Source organism: Drosophila ananassae, chromosome 3R (assembly GCF_017639315.1).
Source record: "Drosophila ananassae strain 14024-0371.13 chromosome 3R, ASM1763931v2, whole genome shotgun sequence".
NCBI classification, from domain to species: domain Eukaryota; kingdom Metazoa; phylum Arthropoda; class Insecta; order Diptera; family Drosophilidae; genus Drosophila; species Drosophila ananassae.
The window spans coordinates 4,773,806-4,792,841 of NC_057930.1; the positions used below are offsets into that span (position 1 = coordinate 4,773,806).

The 19,036-nt window shown below is 35.8% G+C and overlaps 1 protein-coding gene across 2 annotated transcripts in view; it reads left to right on the forward strand.

The window, feature by feature from the left end:
- LOC6505386 (monocarboxylate transporter 13) overlaps nucleotides 1-19,036 on the forward strand; it is a 35,672-nt gene that overhangs the window by 14,853 nt on the left and 1,783 nt on the right. For both annotated transcript variants that reach the window (XM_032453231.2, XM_014904052.3), the window contains 3 exons: nucleotides 10,180-10,282; nucleotides 18,583-18,807; nucleotides 18,868-18,994. In XM_032453231.2, the coding sequence (XP_032309122.1) occupies nucleotides 10,183-10,282; nucleotides 18,583-18,807; nucleotides 18,868-18,994 (452 nt within the window). In that variant the 5' untranslated portion in view covers nucleotides 10,180-10,182. The remainder of the gene's footprint in view (nucleotides 1-10,179; nucleotides 10,283-18,582; nucleotides 18,808-18,867; nucleotides 18,995-19,036) is intronic.

Consider the following 19,036-nt stretch of genomic DNA (forward strand, 5'->3'; position numbering starts at 1 on the left):
TTATTTAGATCCGAGTATTACTTTTTGAGTTACGTTACGCACCGACTTGAAAAAGTTATTTTGAGAAAAACGCGTCAAAAGTTTTAAAAGCAATTGAAAGTATATGGAGAGAAAGTAACTAGAAAATCGGTATCTCAGCGAGCTTTTAAAATACTGGTCCTCCGCGAACAGAGGCTGTATAAACGCAAATTGGAGTTAACATTAATGGAAACAAAAAAAACTATTGAAAAATTCCTTAAAGACCGCCAAAGTTATGGAAAAAAGGCCATTCCTAGGCGGTCGTCACTCATTAACTCACGGGATGTGCGGAGAAGTAGTCATTTAGCAGTCAATGAAAACATCAGATCCTCCCAAATTCGGTATCAATTGGATCTTCCGATATCCACAAGAAGATTTAGGGAAATTTTAAAATCGTCAGAAAACGTTTCATATGATAACAAACTTATGAAACCTGAGTTGCTTCCGAGGCATAAAAAGGCAAGTGATGAGAAAAAATTTAATTTAGATGGTCAAGATGGATACCGGTACTATTATCGGGATTTACGTCGTCAAAAAAAAATTCACCTCTCTCGATATTTTCATGGAGGGTAAGTAATGATATGGGCTGCATTTTTTTTCAATGGAAAGACTCCAATGTGTTTTATAAATCAAACTATGAACTCGGAAAAGTACAGGGTGCGCCATCTGAAGCTTCGGTATAGAAATACTGAATAGCTTTGACGTTTCCCAGCAGTACTGAAATTCCTGGCCCCGACTTTTCCGGCCCGAATGTCAAATTTCGATCGAAAAACAAAAAAAATTCAATAAGGTTTGCTCTTCGGACGTCAAAACACAGTAGGCGAACTAATTCTGCCGGCCCTCTGCTGCTGCTAGAGTTCGAAATTATGCATATTCGATATTAGTTATTAATCACTAATATTTTCTAGTCATTGTAAATATTTGGCCCGGAAAACTTTCACCCCATGGTTCAATGATTAAGGTATCTGCCTGTTAATCGTAAGGTCGTGGGTTCGATTTCAAGCGGGAAAGACTTTATTATGAGTTGATTTTTGTTTACTTTAATTTTTTTTTAATATCGCAGTCTCAAAATAAACTGTTATATTCAATATTTTTTTTAAATGGGGATTCTTAATAATTGAGATTGTTTTAAACATGCAAATTTGTAGAGGTATATTATAGTCAGTCACAAAGTACGCGCGATTCCTTGATAGCTTAGAGGCGTGCATGTCGGTCCAGTATACAAAAGCACTAAGGTTCGAATCCCAGGGTGAGTAATTATTAAATATAGTATTCAATATTAATAATGTAATGTTATTTAACATATTAATTTAGTTTACAACATAAATTAACAGCAATTTTTAAGGAATTCATAAAAAATAATGATTATCAAATTAGAAGAATGTAAGGGGAAATTTTTTTCTTTAATTTTGGGTCATGAATGCGACCTGATTTAGCCACGATTTTCACCGCGGAATCATGCTTTCTTTTCGGGCTCGATTCCGCTCTGAAATTCAGGTCTGAATCAGGGGCGATTTCGAGACAATTTTCACGCCGGAATCCGGATTCGAAATCCGGGCGGATTCAAGGCTGATTCATGCCTGAAATCGAATTCCGGGCCGAGAGGACATTTTCAAAAATTTCAGTACAAAATTCCGGGCCGCTTGTTCTAGCTTTCCGGTTGGATTCCGGGGTGATCCGGGCGGATCCAGGGTGATTCCGGGGCGATTGGTACTGCTGGGTTGTGAAGCTACAGGCTTGTGGAGGTACGTTTTGAAAATGTAAATTCAGTACAATTATGAATAATTTAACACCAAAGCTTTGCAAAGTTATTCAATATTTTCATACCGAAGCTCAAGAAGGCGCACCCAAGTCAAAAAAGCATTTTTTGATACCAAAAATATACCATTGTTGAAATGGCCTGCTAAGAGCCTAGATTTAAATTCAATTGAGAACCTTTGGGGAATCCTTAGCCAAAAGGTTTATGCCAATGGAAGACAATTCAAAAGTCCATTAGAATTAAAAGTGGCTAAATGAGCTAAATTGGATGATTCCATCCTTCATTCATTCATTTTATCAAAGCCAGGACGCATACAAAAAGGCTTTAAGGGGGCATGCGCAGTTGGAGGGCCAAAAAAAGGCATTTTTTCCGAATTTTTTTCTCTTAAACTATTAAATTTTTTTTGAAATATCGTTTTATTATGTGAAAGTACATTATTTTAACTTAAATTAAAAAAAAAAAGTAGAAAATATTTAGGGGTTTCAAAGTTATGCCCCGTCGAAGTGAGGTCCGCCCGAAAAAGACGAATTGCGGTGACCGACACTGTGAAAATCTGGATCGTCTGAAATCCAAAAATGAAACGGATTTACATTTATTAAAAGTTTATCTAGTACTTAATCGAAGGATATTAAAAAAAAAAAATATTTGACAAAATGGTGACCTTTCAAAGTTGAAAAATCGTTTTTCGTTAAAAAAAGCGGTAGTTTTTCAGCTGTAAAAAAAAAAGTTATGCATAAAAAAATCAATCCTTCGATTAAGTACTAGATTATTATGTATTAAAAGAGCATGCTAAATTTCAAGACAATCGGGTCACTCGTTTTCGAGTAAGAGTGGTTACCGACTTCAAAAACGTAGTTTTGAGAAAAACTTGTTTAAAGTTTCAACTCACTCTTACGCTTACCGGACGCCCCTCCCTTTGAACATGTGTATCTCACTGAATTTTCACCGGATCATTTCAAAATTTTGTGGACACATTTCTAAATGTATATACTTTAAGAAAATGCAAAAAAAAAATTCGATTTTTTGAAAATTACAAGTGCGCATGCCCCCTTAATAATGAGGTACTAAGGTAATAAGGGAATTTTTCGTTTAAAAAAAATATATATGTTTATATTATTTTGGTAATGTTTTTTATATAATATAATTGTACTGATATAATATAATTGTTTGGTAATGTTTTTACATAAACAGTTTATGTTTATGTTCATAAAAAAAAATGTTAAAAAATACCAAATGGTTTAGTTTTTGTACACAAAAGTCTACTGCCCAATTTATTTCTTTCGCACACCTTAAGTCGGAACGGCCTGGATCGGTCGTCTACATCCTATAGCTGCCATATGCATAACGATGGTTAGAAAGATGGGACTTGGTACAGATGCATTTTGGGCAATATAATCCGATCTGGCAAATTTCATAAGGATCGGCGGACTATATCCTATATCTGCCATATAACTGTACGATCGAAAATGGCATAACCTTGCTATATTTAAAGATTCTTGGACTGCTTTCAACTTTTTTATTAGAAAATTTATTATATACGTTCTGATATGTATATATATGTATATATGAAGGGTATTTCAACTTCGGTGCCGCCAGAAGTTAGCATTCATTTCATGTCTTATATAATAAACTCTTATTAAGCGGACAAATATTTCCACGACACATGACTCAAAAAATATATTTGAAGATTTTTAAAATTTCTCTAAGACGATTATTATTTTAGTGCACCCCAGAAGATCGGAATAATTAGGTGTATGAGTTAAGTTAGTTATTTTTTTAACGCAGAGAAATTTGAAACTATCTTTACCTTTTAAGGATCGAAATTGTATTCAATAAGGATTAAGACGCGTCTTCCTCTTCGGCCACGTCTAAAAATAGTGTTCCTGTCTGAAAAAACGAAGCTAAAAGAATTTTCAGAATAGATTAAAGGAAGCATACTTCGAAAGCCTCTAAACTTCTGATGATGGGTAAGAGTTACAGAATTGGTTACTTTCTTAAGACAGATTGGACGATTGGAGGTGTTTGACTCCTACAGTGTATGTTTTTTTAAACGTACGCGGCTGATGTTTTTGTACGATTATTTTCTCTTTCGGGGCGAACAGATTTTCGCGCACACATCTTGATTGATGACGTGAGTAGACACTTATACTTCTTTGTCTTCCACTCATATAATTAGGTAAATATTGTATCAAGAGTTTTGCCTTGTAGCGAAGAGATACGATAGGGTCAGCGCCAACTGCAAGCGGAGAAAAGTTTGGGAAATTTTAACCGGGTCAAAATGCAAAGTCCCAGCGTTATACCCTAGGGGGTAATTTGGGTAACTACTGACATAGTTTTGTTTTTTGATTTGCTAATTGTTCTACAAATATAAGAGATAATTGACTGTCTAAAGGTAGTAGAGCAATGTAACGGCCGAAATTTGGAAAAAAATTTTTTGACTCAATTTTACTTTAAATTATTAACAGTATTTTCTGTTCAAGCAGAGTTCACGAAAGAATGGTGAGCTGTTTCAAGAAAGCACACAACCTTTCGTAGACATCTGAAATAAAAAAATCAAAGAAATTTATATTTATATTAGCGTATATTTATATACGCTATTTTAATGAGCTAACCAATAATATACATAAAAGTAAAAAAATTTTTAAATGCTGGACTTTTGAAAAAAAGGTACCCAAAATCGAATTTCCGTTAATAAAATGTTTTAAAAAATCAATTTATTATTTGAAATTTTAATGTTTTAGAGGTTAGGTATTTAGATATTTATATATGTAGAATAAACTGGTCAGATGATGCAGCCAATATGTTGAATAGGTCCTCTTTTTGCCTAAGTCTGGATGAATTGCAAGTGAACAAAGTCTAAATCTCTGAATGCTGTATGCAGCGTTAAAACGAGTATTGCAGTATTGCTATCTGCATCGACGAAGTTCCAAATATAAGAATGTTGCCGTATGTTTTGAGTTCTGTTCTGCTCGCTGCAAAAAGTGCATATTCTTGTGAAAATTGCTGGATGGAATGGCTCTGGTATAATTTTTTCACCAGACTGGGGGTACTGGGTATTTATTATCGGTTGCAGTATGAAATTCTGTGAACAGTAATTTGGAATGCTTGCTTATAAGAAGAATTTTTCTTAATTCAAGTCTGCCTCGTGATTCTCTAATGGCTGTGCTTAGATTTTTGGTCTATCATCATTCAAAACTACAAAGAACATGGTTGGCTACAGCGTTGTCTTTGCCGTACTTGGAGTGGTACCAACTGTTGATAACTTTCTGACTACAGCTGACCAAACTTCGGCTGACTATGTTCTATTGCTGCAATATATGTAATTGAACGAATGCCATAAATTACATGATTGTACAGATAGAAGCTTCGGACTTTTTTCAAAATTCATATTAAATTGGTAGAAGTTGGTAGAAAAAATAATTAAATATTTTTTTCAAAAAAAAATGTTTGGTTTTTAACGGATTCTACTCCTTTAAGATAATCGTAAAGTTTGTAAAAGATTCCGTCCATGTATTAGGAATGTTAATAATGTTGTACATTTTTTTTTAGTATTTACTCTTTCTTCAATGGTGTTAAAATGCTCTTCGTTTTGATGAACACTAGAAACATCCCGATTCACTTTACACTAATATAAAGTAGAAATACATTGTTGTGCAGCTCAATATTAACAATAATAAATATAATATGAACCAAAGAAAGGGTAAAAAGAATTTTTTAATCCAAAAAAATTGCAACATTTTTTGGGATGTTGTCAAGGTACGTCAGTTATGGATAGAGCAGAGTTATGGATACTGCAAAGAAAATTTCGATTTTCGAAAAATGCGGGAGATGAAGTAGACTACACATTGAAAGTGGTTCTTTTTAAAACTGTCGTCTGCATAGTGCCCATGTTTAATGCCGTGCTGAGGTTAGAATACTTATTTTTTTTTTAGAATTAATTTTTTTATGTAATATATTATACAAATCTAATTTAAAAATTTGGCAAAATCACAAAACTTGCTTACTTCGACATTAAGCGGTTGTCATTAAAATAGAGTTTGTCATTCTGGGATGTTTCGTAACATGAAAAGTCTGCTCTCACCTCATCTTTGGCGTCAGGACCGAATTTTCCTGACCTGACACTAACATTTTACACGGACTTACTAAATGCTGTGTAAGAAACTATAAAAAAACAACACTTCTAGAATATACAACACTCAGTACAAGAGCATTTCTCAATAAACCTGCTGTCCTTATCGTGCTGCTTCTGTACCAGGGCACCCAGCAGGACCCACTGAGGAAACATATTAATCTTCTTTCAAGAGGATATGAGAACAATTCCACGAACCATGATGCTCATTTTCACGACCCACGTAATTTCCATCGCTAAAGTCTTTCTTTAGCTCTAGAGTTCAAGACCTTAGCAGACTGAACAAGCTGTAATTGCTTCCTCTTGGCGATATGGACTGAAGATATCCGGCCATTCACAAATACAAAAATTATGCAATCCAAAATTCTGCGGATGGTCTTTGATATTAGAAATGTGTATTGCTAATATGCAGAAGGCCAAAAGAACAGGTTAAAAAAAGTATTGGGTGTACAAGTAGAAAACCGCCGTTTTCGACTAGGTGGTGCCATCTTCACAAAACGGTGAGAAATTTTGATCGGGAACGCCAAATGCCGAGCTAAAGTATCGGTTAACAACTCTACATTGTCTCGTTCGTGTATTCTTATTGTCTATCATTTTGTTGGTGCACGAAAATGTCGAAATTCGAACCGAATAAGCGTCATTTGCGGGAGATTTTGCTTTTCGCGTTCAATTCGAAAAAATCGGCAGCTGAAGCTCGTCGAATGATCGAAGAAACTTATGATGAGTCGTGTATAAGTGAAAGAACATGTCGAGAATGGTTTGCAAAGTTTAAAAATGGCGAGTATGACGTGGACAAGGATCGACCGGGTCCTGTGAAAAAGTTTGAAGACGCGGATTTGGAGGCTCTACTGGATGAAGATTCTTGTCAAACACAACAAGAACTCGCGGATTCCTTGGGTGTGACTCAGGGTGTGGTTTGTAGCGCTCATATATGCAATAAAGCCTAAAATTATGAAAAAAATGGCTGTTTTCTACTTGTACACCCAATATAAGATACAAAAAACTGGAAAACAACACAAAGTTAGGTTCCTGCTGAGAAAGCGCAAATGAATGAGGTGTTCATTTGTGGATAAGCCGGAAAAAACTAGCGTTTTCAACTAGGGTTTTCTGCATCATCATTTGGGTAAAAAATAATCAGTTATTATTGAGCGGCATTGATTCCTATTCACAGTAACGTGTCGGTTTTGATAATCACGGAAGAGATACAGCCCACAAGCCCAAAGATGGGACTTGGTACAGATTACTATTTGGGCAAAATAATTCAGTATGCCAAATTTCATAAGGTACAGCCCACCGATGGCGCAGGCCCTTACACCTTACCAAACCGTCATTTTTTCGGAAAGCAATGGCGACTCAACCGTGGATCCATGCGTCCTTAAACGCAAAAGCAAATATGCAAAATTATTGTCAATAAGTTATTGTCGAAGCTATTTAGCCTAAAATAAGTTTTATCGTTGAAGACTTAGCAAAAAAAGTTTCATCGTTTCATCTTTAACGATGAAACATATTTTTCGATGACAAACCAAATTATTTTGAAGTTTTTTCTTAGCCCAATATACGAACATACGACGATTCTGGTGGTTTCGGCTCTAGTTCTTGCATTAATTTAATCGGATGTAGGCAAAGATCTTTTCCCAAAATTCGCCACAACGACCTCCCAGAGATTTCCAAAGCTTGAGAACGACGTGTGAGAGTCAGATTTGGGTTTTTTACACCTTACCATCTTACCATGATAAAATATAAACAAACAAGTTTTTAATATTTTATAAAAAACAAGAAAGGAAAGCTAACTTCGGGCGGAGCCGAAGTTGATATACCCTTGCAGTTCAGTCGCAGTCCGCTAGGTGGCGCCACGCATCTTATATTATTAGATATATAGCGGATCGTATATAGTCGGCCGATCCTTATGAAATTTGGCATATTGAATTATTTTGCCCAAAGAGTAATCTGTACCAAGTCCCATCTTTCTAACTTAAAAAAAACCAAAGTTATGCCAATTTCGATCGTTCTATGACAGCTATAGGATACAGTCGGCCGATCCTTATGAAATTTTATACATAAGATATTTTGGTCAAATATAATAAACTAGAAAGACAGCTGTTGACATGTTTTTCGATTATATAACACATAGACTATGGCTGAATTTTGTTTTTATACCCTTGCAGAGGGTATTATAATTTTGGTCAAAAGTGTGCAACGCAGTGAAGGAGACATCTCCGACCCTATAAAGTATATATATTCTTGATCAGGATCACCTCCTGAGTCCGTCTGCCTGTCTGTCGGTTTCTACGCAAACTAGTCTCTCAGTTTTGGAGCTATCGAGTTGAAACTTTGCACACATCCTTTTTTCCTTGCAGGTAGTATATAAGTCGGAACGGCCGGGATCGGTCGACTATATCCTACAGCTGCCATATAACTGATTGATCGGAAATGCCATAACTTTGGTTTTTTAAGTTAGAGGGTTGGGACTTTCCACACATGTTATATTTGACCAAAATATCTTATGTAAAAAATTTCATAAGGATCGGCCGACTATATCCTATAGCAGTCACAGAACGATCGGAATTGGCATAACTTTGGTTTTTTTAAAGTTAGAAAGATGGGACTTGGTACAGATTACTCTTTGGGCAAAATAATTCAATATGTCAAATTTCATAAGGATCGGCCGACTATATACGATCCGCTATATATCTAATAATATAAGATGCGTGGCGCCACCTAGCGGACTGCGACTCAACTGCAAGGGTATATCAACTTCGGCTCCGCCCGAAGTTAGCTTTCCTTTCTTGTTATATATCAATTAAGCATTAAAGTAGTTAAAGTATGGCAACACAGATAATTGCCATTTGTGATGAAGGGACATGAAGGGACAGAGACAGGGAAGGGAACTAACAGTGCTTATATTTCACTGCGTGACAAAATTTAAAAAAATCTTTTTTTCAGATTCTTTTTTGATTGTTTTCGGTTAAGGTGCATAAATTATGCACAAAAATATCTATGCCACCTTTTAAGTGATAAGATTTCTTCTTTTATGGTAAATTTTTATGATAAAAAACTATTTTAAAACGCAGTTGGTATTTGCATAGATTTTTATTAAATTAAAAACTAAAGAAACAGGTTTATTTGGAAGAAAAAACTGCGATATCAGATTAGCGGCCTCCAAATATAAATTTAAATATCGTTCTTAACTTGTTGTGCACAGCAACCATTTTTGTTTTGCTGTTAAATAAAACATTTTTCTTTAATTTGACATTCAATATGGGCAGAGGAACAATCTTATCTTCGGAGAAAAAATCGAAAATCGAAGCGTTCAATGAATGTGGACTTTCTATTCACAAAAGACATCGCAAAACCAATACAAATTTTCTTCAAAATAAGGAAAGCTATGGAAAAAATTACAAAGGAGGTAATAACAGTGTTATTAGTTCAGCAGATCGCAGGGCTATACTCCGAGAGGCGTCCAACTCCCACGACTCGACCGCCAAAATAATAGAAAAAACTAGTGCTAAGGCAAGCAAATCGACTGTTTTAAGGGTCATCAAGAAAGCTGACCATTTAAAGAGGCTAAAACTAAAAAACAAAAAAGACGAACAAATTTTAACCTAGAGGATCCTGACGGATATAATTATTATTTCCACGATTTACACAAGGAAGAGCATCATCTGGATCGTTTATATAGCCGGGTTGGAGGAGTAATGGTATCGGAAGCCATATCCTTTTATGGCAACTGCGAATTGCAGTTTTTAACCCCAAAGATGAACGCGAAAAATTACAATTGCGTTCTAAAAACTGCATTTTCCGTTTTTAAAAACTTATTTGAGAATCTCAAATGGCATTTTAAGCACGACAATGCCCCAATCCACACAGCCAGGACCGTAAACGCATGGATTCAAAAGGAAAATGTCAGGGTCCTGGAGTGCCCCCCATACTCCCCAGACTTGAACGTAATAGAAAACTTCTTGGGATGGTTAGCTAGGAAGGTGTACGAGGGTGGCAAGCAATATGCTACCAAGGAGGATTTAATTTACAGTCAACCACAGGCCTGGTCAACAATAACGTTGGACTATCTCAAAAACTTGTATGACTCTCTCCCCAATCGAGTTTGCGAAGTCCTTGTATACAAGGGAGGGGCAACGCATTATTAATTTCCCTTAAAAATCCTTAAACTTAATCATAAAATTGTTAAAGATAATATTTTGTAAGAAATTGGAGGTTGGACTTTATTTGATCGTTTTTTTTCAACCTAATTTTTAAATTTCTATCTATTTTTCAGACCATGCATAAGGGAAAAGTTATTGGTACAAAAACATCTAATAAAACAAACATTAAAGATCATAATATAATTGTGACTTCAAATACAAATAGTAATAAAGCAGGTCAGTAAAACTAAAATCATCCACCTTCATGATGTGAACATACATGCCAATTAAACATTTGCATTGCTACAAAATAATCCATACAATAAGAATGAACGTCTATAGTCGAATATAGAAATATTGTTTATCCATTTTTAACCTAATATAGTTTCAAAGTAAAGGTCTTCAAACTATTTTGCATATTTTTGTGTTTTTTGAAAAAAAAAACCTAATGCAACTATCATAATTTAATATTTTGGACGAATCTACTTGCCATCATTGATAGCTTTTATTGTGGACGGCACTCCAGTTGTTGACGACCCGCACAATAGTGTAGTGTACGCATGAAGGCTATCTCTTTACTTGACAAGAAGAACAATTTTAGTGATTTTTTGTATTGTAGAGAATAAGTTAAGAATATGTTAAGTTACCGTGCGTTTTGGGTAGCTGGAAAATAATAAGAGATATTTTCCTGATTATTTTATGTCTCATATAATCTCGTGAACGATCTAGCAAGAGAGAGACCTGGTACGAATAATATTAAATCGCTCAACGTTTTACAAGAGATTAGCGAAAGGGCGAGACACAGTGGATCCAATGAAAATAAAGTTAAAATAAAATCTAGCGGAATAAAAGTTAATTTTTAACTTTTAAAAAATACGTTAGGTATTGTTTTCATTTAATAGGTAACACTTCAAAAAGTTAAAATCTTTTAAATGAGTTAAAGTGCAACCCTGATCGGCTGCGAGCTTAAAAACTTAACCTGTTTTGAGCACGGCATACAAAGATTTGAGACTGTTTTTGATCCATCCTTAAGCATCAGATATAGGAATATATTTTATATTAATAAAAATAACTTTTGTTTCCTTTAAAATAAGGTATGTGCTTAATATAAATTGTGTGTTCGTGACCTGTCTTTCCATGTGCAGCTAATAAATGTGTTATATTATATATACAATGAATGATGAATGGAGTATAATGAATGATCATGGAGTTCTTTTCGATCACAAGCTGTCGTTTAATGAACATATTTCTCTAACAGTTAATAAAGCCAGAGGAGTACTTGCATTTATCAAGCGCTGGTCAAAAGAGTTTGATGATCCCTTTACCACTAAAACGTTGTACATATATCTCTTTGGTTCGTCCGATCCTTGAATACTGTTCATGCGTTTGGAGTCCGCAGTATATGGTTCATCAAAGAAGTATTGAATCAGTGCAAAAGCAGTTTCTTTTATTTGCCTTAAAATATTTAAACTGGGACTCAGATGGTCTTCTTCCACCATATAGTTGTCGGCTAAAGTTATTAGACCTGCCACCATTGCAGGTACGTCGTACTTGTGCTGGGGCCATGCTCCTTCATAAACTCATTCTTGGTCAAGTTGACTCTCATCTTTTACTTGAAAAAATCAAATTTTCTGTTTCAAATAGGTCAACCAGGTCCTTCCGACCCCTTTGGTTACCAATTTGTAGATCAAATTTTGCGGACCATGATCCTTTTCGTGTTATTTGTAAAAATTATAATCTATTGTCCCATTTATTTTCCCCTGAATTATCCCTTGATGAAATCTAAATTGTTTGTTTTTCTTTTGAATAATTTTCCTAATTCTTAATTATAATTAATTAATTTTAAAAATTGTATATATAAATAACAGATAATTGTTAGTTCAATAAATAAATAAAAATAAAAATAAAATACATGTATATTAGGGCGGTTCGATTCGTAGGGGGTCAAAAAATCGCCTAGGCACATATGATTTTCGGATTCTAGGGATCAAAATAAGAAAATTTGCTCAAGAAACCATACCTCTAAAATGAATTCTGATGTCCCTTGTTTTAACGTGTAGGAAAAATCCTGTTTTGTCCCATTTAGAGTGCCCCAATCGAGTCCAAATGTATGAACGACCCACTAAGCGATTTTTCAATCGACCCACCCTAATGTATATATATATATATATGTAAGTTGCTTTTGTACGAATTACTTTTGAGCAGATTACTAACTTAATTTGACTATAACTAACGTAATTCAATCGTATTCAAGCTAATTTAAAAATATGTCCAAAATGAAACGCAACTACTACGTCCAACGATTAAGTCAGTTGCATTTTTTAAGTGAAATGTCCGTAAACACTTTTTTCCATATGGCTTGGTGAAAATGCTGCATCAAAAAATTGTTTAATTTAATTTAATTTGATTTTGGTATAATTAAGAAGAACAGGATCTTAACAGAAAATGATATCTGCTAAGACTGTTTATCAATTAAAAAAAAAAAGAAATAATGAAATCATATTAAATATATAAAAAAAACTTTATGCATTGTTTACAAAAAAAAAAAAATTTAATTGAAACGGAACAATTCCAAAAAAGTATAACTCATTTTCACTGTATTTACATGCATTTTTTATAACATTTGTAGTTGGGCTGTGGGTATATGTATATGTATATACATATGTATATACATAATTTCTTATTCTCTATTTCTTAGAGCGGGACAATTATAACTACTTCAAGATCTCTTTCTCCTTCCTATAACTATAAAAGCGTGCATTTTAACATATTAAAATATACACGGTACCTTATTTTCTACACCCTTCCTCAATGCAAGCTTGTTTACAAAAATAAATATTAAAACAAATTAAACATTTTTGTAAGCTCTTCGTGTTGCGTTTTAGGAAGTTTTTTTTGTCAAAATATCTGCTATAATTTCAGTTGTACATTTGTATTTCAACAAAACTTTCCCTTCCTTAACAACTTCTCTAACAAAATGATAACGTATATCAATGTGCTTTGTTCTGGAATGATGAACGGGATTCTTGGTTAGCCCCTGCGCACTTATATTTTCCCCATAAACGACGTTCGAGGTCCTTGTCTCCGCAACCTATCTCCATAATCAGCCTTTGCATGATTATCGCCTCTTTAAAAGCCGCCGATAGTGTCATGTACTCTGCCTCGGTACTGCTCAATTCGCTGCTTTTCCGAACGCCAAGAAATCGGACCACCTGCTAACAGGTAGATATATCCAGTATAGAACTTCCTGTGAAGCCTATCACCTGCCCAATCCGTGTCCACGTATCCAAAGAACGATTGACCACATTGCCGGTAGTGTAGTTTCATGTCAATCGTAGATGAGAGATATCTAAAGATGTGCTTTATGCCAGCCATGTGTTCAGCATGAGGGTTTTGATTCCGTTGTGCCAATTTTGGCACCGAATGCAATATGTCTGGCCTTGTTGTAAGTGCTAGCCACATAAGCTCTACTACTACGGACTGATAAGAAGTAGGATCCACGTTTTGCTTTGGGGGCTTTTGCAATCCATTTCAAATCCAGCATCCAAAGGTGTCTTCGCCGACATGCAATCAGGCCCTTCCTGATTGCTTCAAGCCATATATTGCTTTTTTCAGAAGGAATACCTTGTCAGGATTTGTTTCATCTGAGTAAACTTCCGGCTGCTTTATGTAGACCGTCTTACTCAGATCGCTGTTGAGATACCCGGTGCATACAGCCATTTTATGAAGATGTAGCTTGAGCTCCGCCGCCAGTGCTATAATAAATCGCACTCTCTCCAATCGGCATACCGGCGAAAATTTTTCTTGGTAATTTACGCCAAACTGCTGGGAGAATCCTTTTGCTACCAGTCGAGCCTTGAGGCGTTCTATATTTGGCCATCTTTATCACGCTTCACGTTGAACACCCACTTGCATCCAATTGCTCGCTGATTTTTGGGTAAATCAGTGATTTGCCAAGTCTGGTTGGCAACCAGAGAATCATATTCTCTTTCCACGGCTTCAGGCCACTCCTTTGGATGTTTATTCTCCAGCGCCTCTTTGCAAGTTAACGGAATCGGAACATTTTCCGAAACAAGGGCGAATAGAATATTGTACTGCTTCTTTGGACGACCAGGTTTTCCAGTAGGGATGATCTTAGGACGACCGGAGCCCCTGCGTGCCTCCTCCACGACATGCTCCCCCTTTTCTTCGGCACTCTCGCTCTGATCTGTGCTCTTATCGGAGCTGCCGGCGTCGATGAATAAGTCAGAAAAGATTTCTGCATCTTCGGGCCCCTGCTGCTGGCGGGCCTCCTCCAGTTCCTCCAGCTTGATCGTCACAGCATCACCATTGGATGCCACGTCATGATGTTCATCAAATAACCACCGAAGTGTTGACAGCTTCTGCCCAAAAATGATCTCCCAGTCCACTAGCGTACGATTTGCCCGTTCCGCAACTCCATTTTGCTGGGGAGTTTTTTGCAGCTATTGTTAGCTGTCTGTCGATTCCATGCTGCCTCAGACATTTCGTGTCCTTAAGGAACATTCGTTTCAGAACACTCCACAAACCGGAATACACCAATACAGATAGCATCTGTATTTTCCATGTGTCATAGTTCGTCTCCTCTTACTTATCAATTTTATAAAGAGCACTCATTGTTCTTAATATCGAGTCACACACCGAAGAACTTGAATTCCAGTGCCTGGGCCCATAACTGATTATTAACAAATTCTCCGCCATTATCAATCCGCAGGCATTTAAGTCATGAATTATCCCAAAAAACTTTTTCGACTGTGTATCAATCTGCGAATCTTTGTTGCACCGTAATAAACTCGACTCATTTCTGGATCGGTTAGTCACTGGTAATGAAAAATGGATCACATATGACAACATAAAGCGTAAAAGATTCTGGTCGAAGCACGGTAAGTCGTCTCAAACGGTGGCAAAGCCAGGACTGACGGCTCAGAAGGTGTTGCTGAGTGTATGGTGCGATATCAGAGGAACTATCCATTATAAAGTGTTGCCCTATGGCCAAACCATCAATTCTGACCTCTATTGTGAACAACTGGAGGCCCCACCTCGCCAGGTCCCATACATCTTTGGTGACGCGTCATAAGCTACGGGAGCTTGGTTGGGAAGTGTTAATGCCTTATAGTCCGGACATTGCCCCAAGCGATTACCATCTGTTTTTGGCCATGCAAAATTTTTTCGATGGACAAAAAGTGAGTTCAAGGGAGGATTGTGAAAATCGAATTGCCGAGTTTTTTGCCAGTAGGGACAAGGACTTCTTTAGGAAAGGCATATACAAGTTACCATCAAAATGGAAGACAATCATCAAAGACAACGGTACATATAGCAATTAAATCGGACAATGCTAACTATGTTAAAATCGTCGTCAAAAATCAATAAGGAAACCGGTATGTCATTACCAAACAACCTTTGAATGAAACTTTTAAAAATTTTTCGAGATTTTTTTTTTGAATAGTTGTATTTAAAAAAATCCTTCGGTTAATACTTTGTAAATGATATCTCGAAGACCTGGGTAAAATTTCATTAATATTGGTTGAATAGTTAGAGATGTGATATAATTCAAGACAAAAAAGATAAATTTTTTTTAAATTGAATTATAAAATTATATATTTAAACCGAATTATAGAAAGATGTAAGACGCGATACAAAACTAAAAAAAAAAAAATAATAATAGCAATAATAAATACACTTTTATTTAACTAATTAATTAAGTTTTATCCGTAAAAATTCTATTATATAAAAAAAAGGGATGTTTCCGAATAGCATTAAATAAATGTTTGATATTGTTATGGAGCGAACTAAACAATAATGTCATTTAAAGGGGGTCATGTTTTTAAAAATTATTTTTTTAATCTTTTTTATGGTATTTTTTTTAAATAGAACTTACAATTTTGAACCATATATTTAGGCAAGCACATTTGGATACGTGTTGTTTGTCACCAATGTTATTTCTTAATTGCAATAACCTTCTTTATTTTTACTATAAAAGAAAAAATTATTTAAATAAGTTGTTAATATTTTGTATTCTATTTTATTTGACCTATATTAAAGTCTACATAAAATAAGCCAAATATGCATTGTGATCTGAAATGATAATCGTTGGCATTATAAAAAGCCGCAATATCCTAATATTTTGGTGACATATAAATAATAGTTTTGAACAAGATGGAAACGAAAATGCCAGATGGGTGCCCCGCAAGTCACTGGGGACCGGGACCGGGAATAATTTTACAAATGTTAACGGTTTTTGGCAACAACATGTAGTTATCAGGCAAGGCCTCTGGCCCCAAGTGAAAAGAGCCACGAACTTTAACACGCCCATTTGCACTTTAAAGCCCTGAAATATCTCTGGCCCTGCCCCTGCTTCTGCTCCTGATTTCCATTCCAGCCTCCTCACACTCATAAAATGCGCATTAAACCCACTAAGCTCAAAACTGTTGGCCAAATCCAAAGGATTTAGTTCCGCCACAGGAGGCGGTTACTTCACTTCGTTCGTCGTAGTCGTAGTCGTCTATTGTGCCATCTTTGCATACCGTGCAAGGTGGCTACTAACCAGTCACACACACAGACAAGTAACCTTTGCGCCCCAGCTGGTAACATGAATGGCTTTTTCATCCATCAAACGTGTCGTCAAACGTCACGGGCTGGGAGCCTTCTGGCACTGCCAGCACTGTTGGTTGTTACACTGCGAAAAAGATTCAAAACGCCAAGGCGAGCAGGTCGTCACCTCGTGGTCTGCCGTCAGCAGTGATTAATTTGAACATAATTAGCACAATCCATATGAGGTATATCTGTCCTAAAAGTTTTTAAAGGAAGTTAAAGATCTCTTAGTTAAATTAAACCTTAGCAAGTACATACAGGGTTGCCCATATTCGACGGACCCATGTTTTTTTTTTTTAAATCAAAGAAAAAAATACAAATTTGGCGGTTGGCAATCTTAATCATTTAATTTGTTCCAAGTAGATTTATTTACATCAATTTTTGAATATGATATCTTTCAAATGGCCGCCTCTGGCGTTGATGGCGTATTGTGCCCTTTTTGCAGCATTTTCCATCGTTTTCGCCAACATTTCGGCCGGAATAGCGGCTATTTCTTCACGAATGTTGTCCTTGAGCTCTTCTAGGGTCCTTGGCATGTTAACGTAAACCTTTGACTTCAAATATCCCCACAAGAAGAAGTCAGGCGGCGTCAAATCGGGCGAACGCGGTGGCCAGTCCAAATCACCACTTTTCGACATGAAACGGCCCGAAAACAATTTCTTCAGAAAATCGATTGTTATGCGACTTGTGTGCGGTGGAGCGCCTCATACGCTTTCGACGAATAATTGGCATCACAAAATTGGTCATCATATCGCGATAACGCTTCTGGTTGATGGTAACAGCATGGCCATTTTTATTTTGGAAGAAAAACGGCCCAATGACCGTTTTCGAACTAACGCCGCACCAAACTGCGACTTTTTCGTCGTGAAGAGGCACTTCTTGAATCTTCTCAGGATTTTCAGTGGCGTAAATACGGCAATTTTCCTTATTTACGGTCCCATTCAATGTGAAATGGGCTTCATCGGACATGATAATTTTGATAATAATAATGATAATAATCGTCATCTTCGGCCATTTCGATGACTCTTTGGGCCCATTCCAATCGACGAAGCTTGTCCGTAAGCAAAAATCTGCTTGGACTGACGCTTCAAACGCGGTATGTCATTAAGCGATCTGCCATCTCTGTCAAAAGTTATGGCGTCGTCAGATGGGTCCGTCGAATATGGGCAACCCTGTAGTATTCAATTTATTTATTTTAGTTATAATAAGAATAATAAAAATTATTGGATTATTCTAAGAAAAATCAAATATACTATTTATTTTTAAACATCAAAATAAAAAAAAATATATGGATTTTTATTATTAATATTAAAAATAAAAATTATTCTATAATAAATTAGACAAATCATTAACGAAAATTTTACCCCAATAATGAATACCCCCATTTTCTTAGGGTAGCAAGTCTGAAAAGTTTCAAAAATCAAAAAATTTTGGCTGGCTTCAAGACGAAATCGAAAGCACACTCATGAAACCGTGTTGTGAATGTGTGAGCAGGCATGCATATAAAGATCAATTTAACCGCGGAGCAACCTTCTTGATGATGCGCTTCTCTGCGACAGAACAACGCAATGAGATTATGAGCGTTAGAAAGAGAGTAAGATGCTCTCTTTTGGCGTCCATTTTCATTGTATGAAATGAGTAGTCTATATTTTGTATGGTTAGTGGTATAACGCAATATTTCATTTTTGGATGAGTTTTTAATTTGTTTAAATTTTGTTTGGTATTTGTGTATGTCAAAAATCGTATGTAGAAGAAAATATTAAGGCATGTGCTGTTCACTATATAATTAACTATAATTCAGATACGGTTTAAACATGTCAGAAAATAGGAAAAATATTATTCTTGGTTATTAGCACTTTGTTTTGTACTTTCCCGTAAACCATTTAAACACATAATTACCTAATGATATTACCTTTATTGTTACACAGGTAAATTAATCAGCAAGAAAGATGACTGTGAATATGATTTGGTTCCTCCTGATGGTGGGTGGGGTTGGCTAGTATTGTTAGGATCGTGCTTGACCAATATCCTCATTCCTGGGACAATCAAAAGTTTTGGAGTTCTTTTTGTTGAATTCACTGCGGCTTTCAAATCCTCTCCAACAAAAGCAGCTTGGATACCAGCACTTTGTTACTTTCTCTACAGTTCTTTAGGTGAGTATTTAACTGTTATAAAATAAATTGAAAAACATTTATTTCAATTAAAACTTTCAGGTCCTGTATCAAGTATTCTTTCCGTGAAATATTCGTATCGAACCGTCACACTTCTGGGTGGAGCCTCCGCATCATTAGGAATGATACTATCCTTCTGGGCTTCTTCAATAGGATACTTGTACATTAGGTAATATATTTATTTACTTAGTTTAACTTTAAATTAACAATA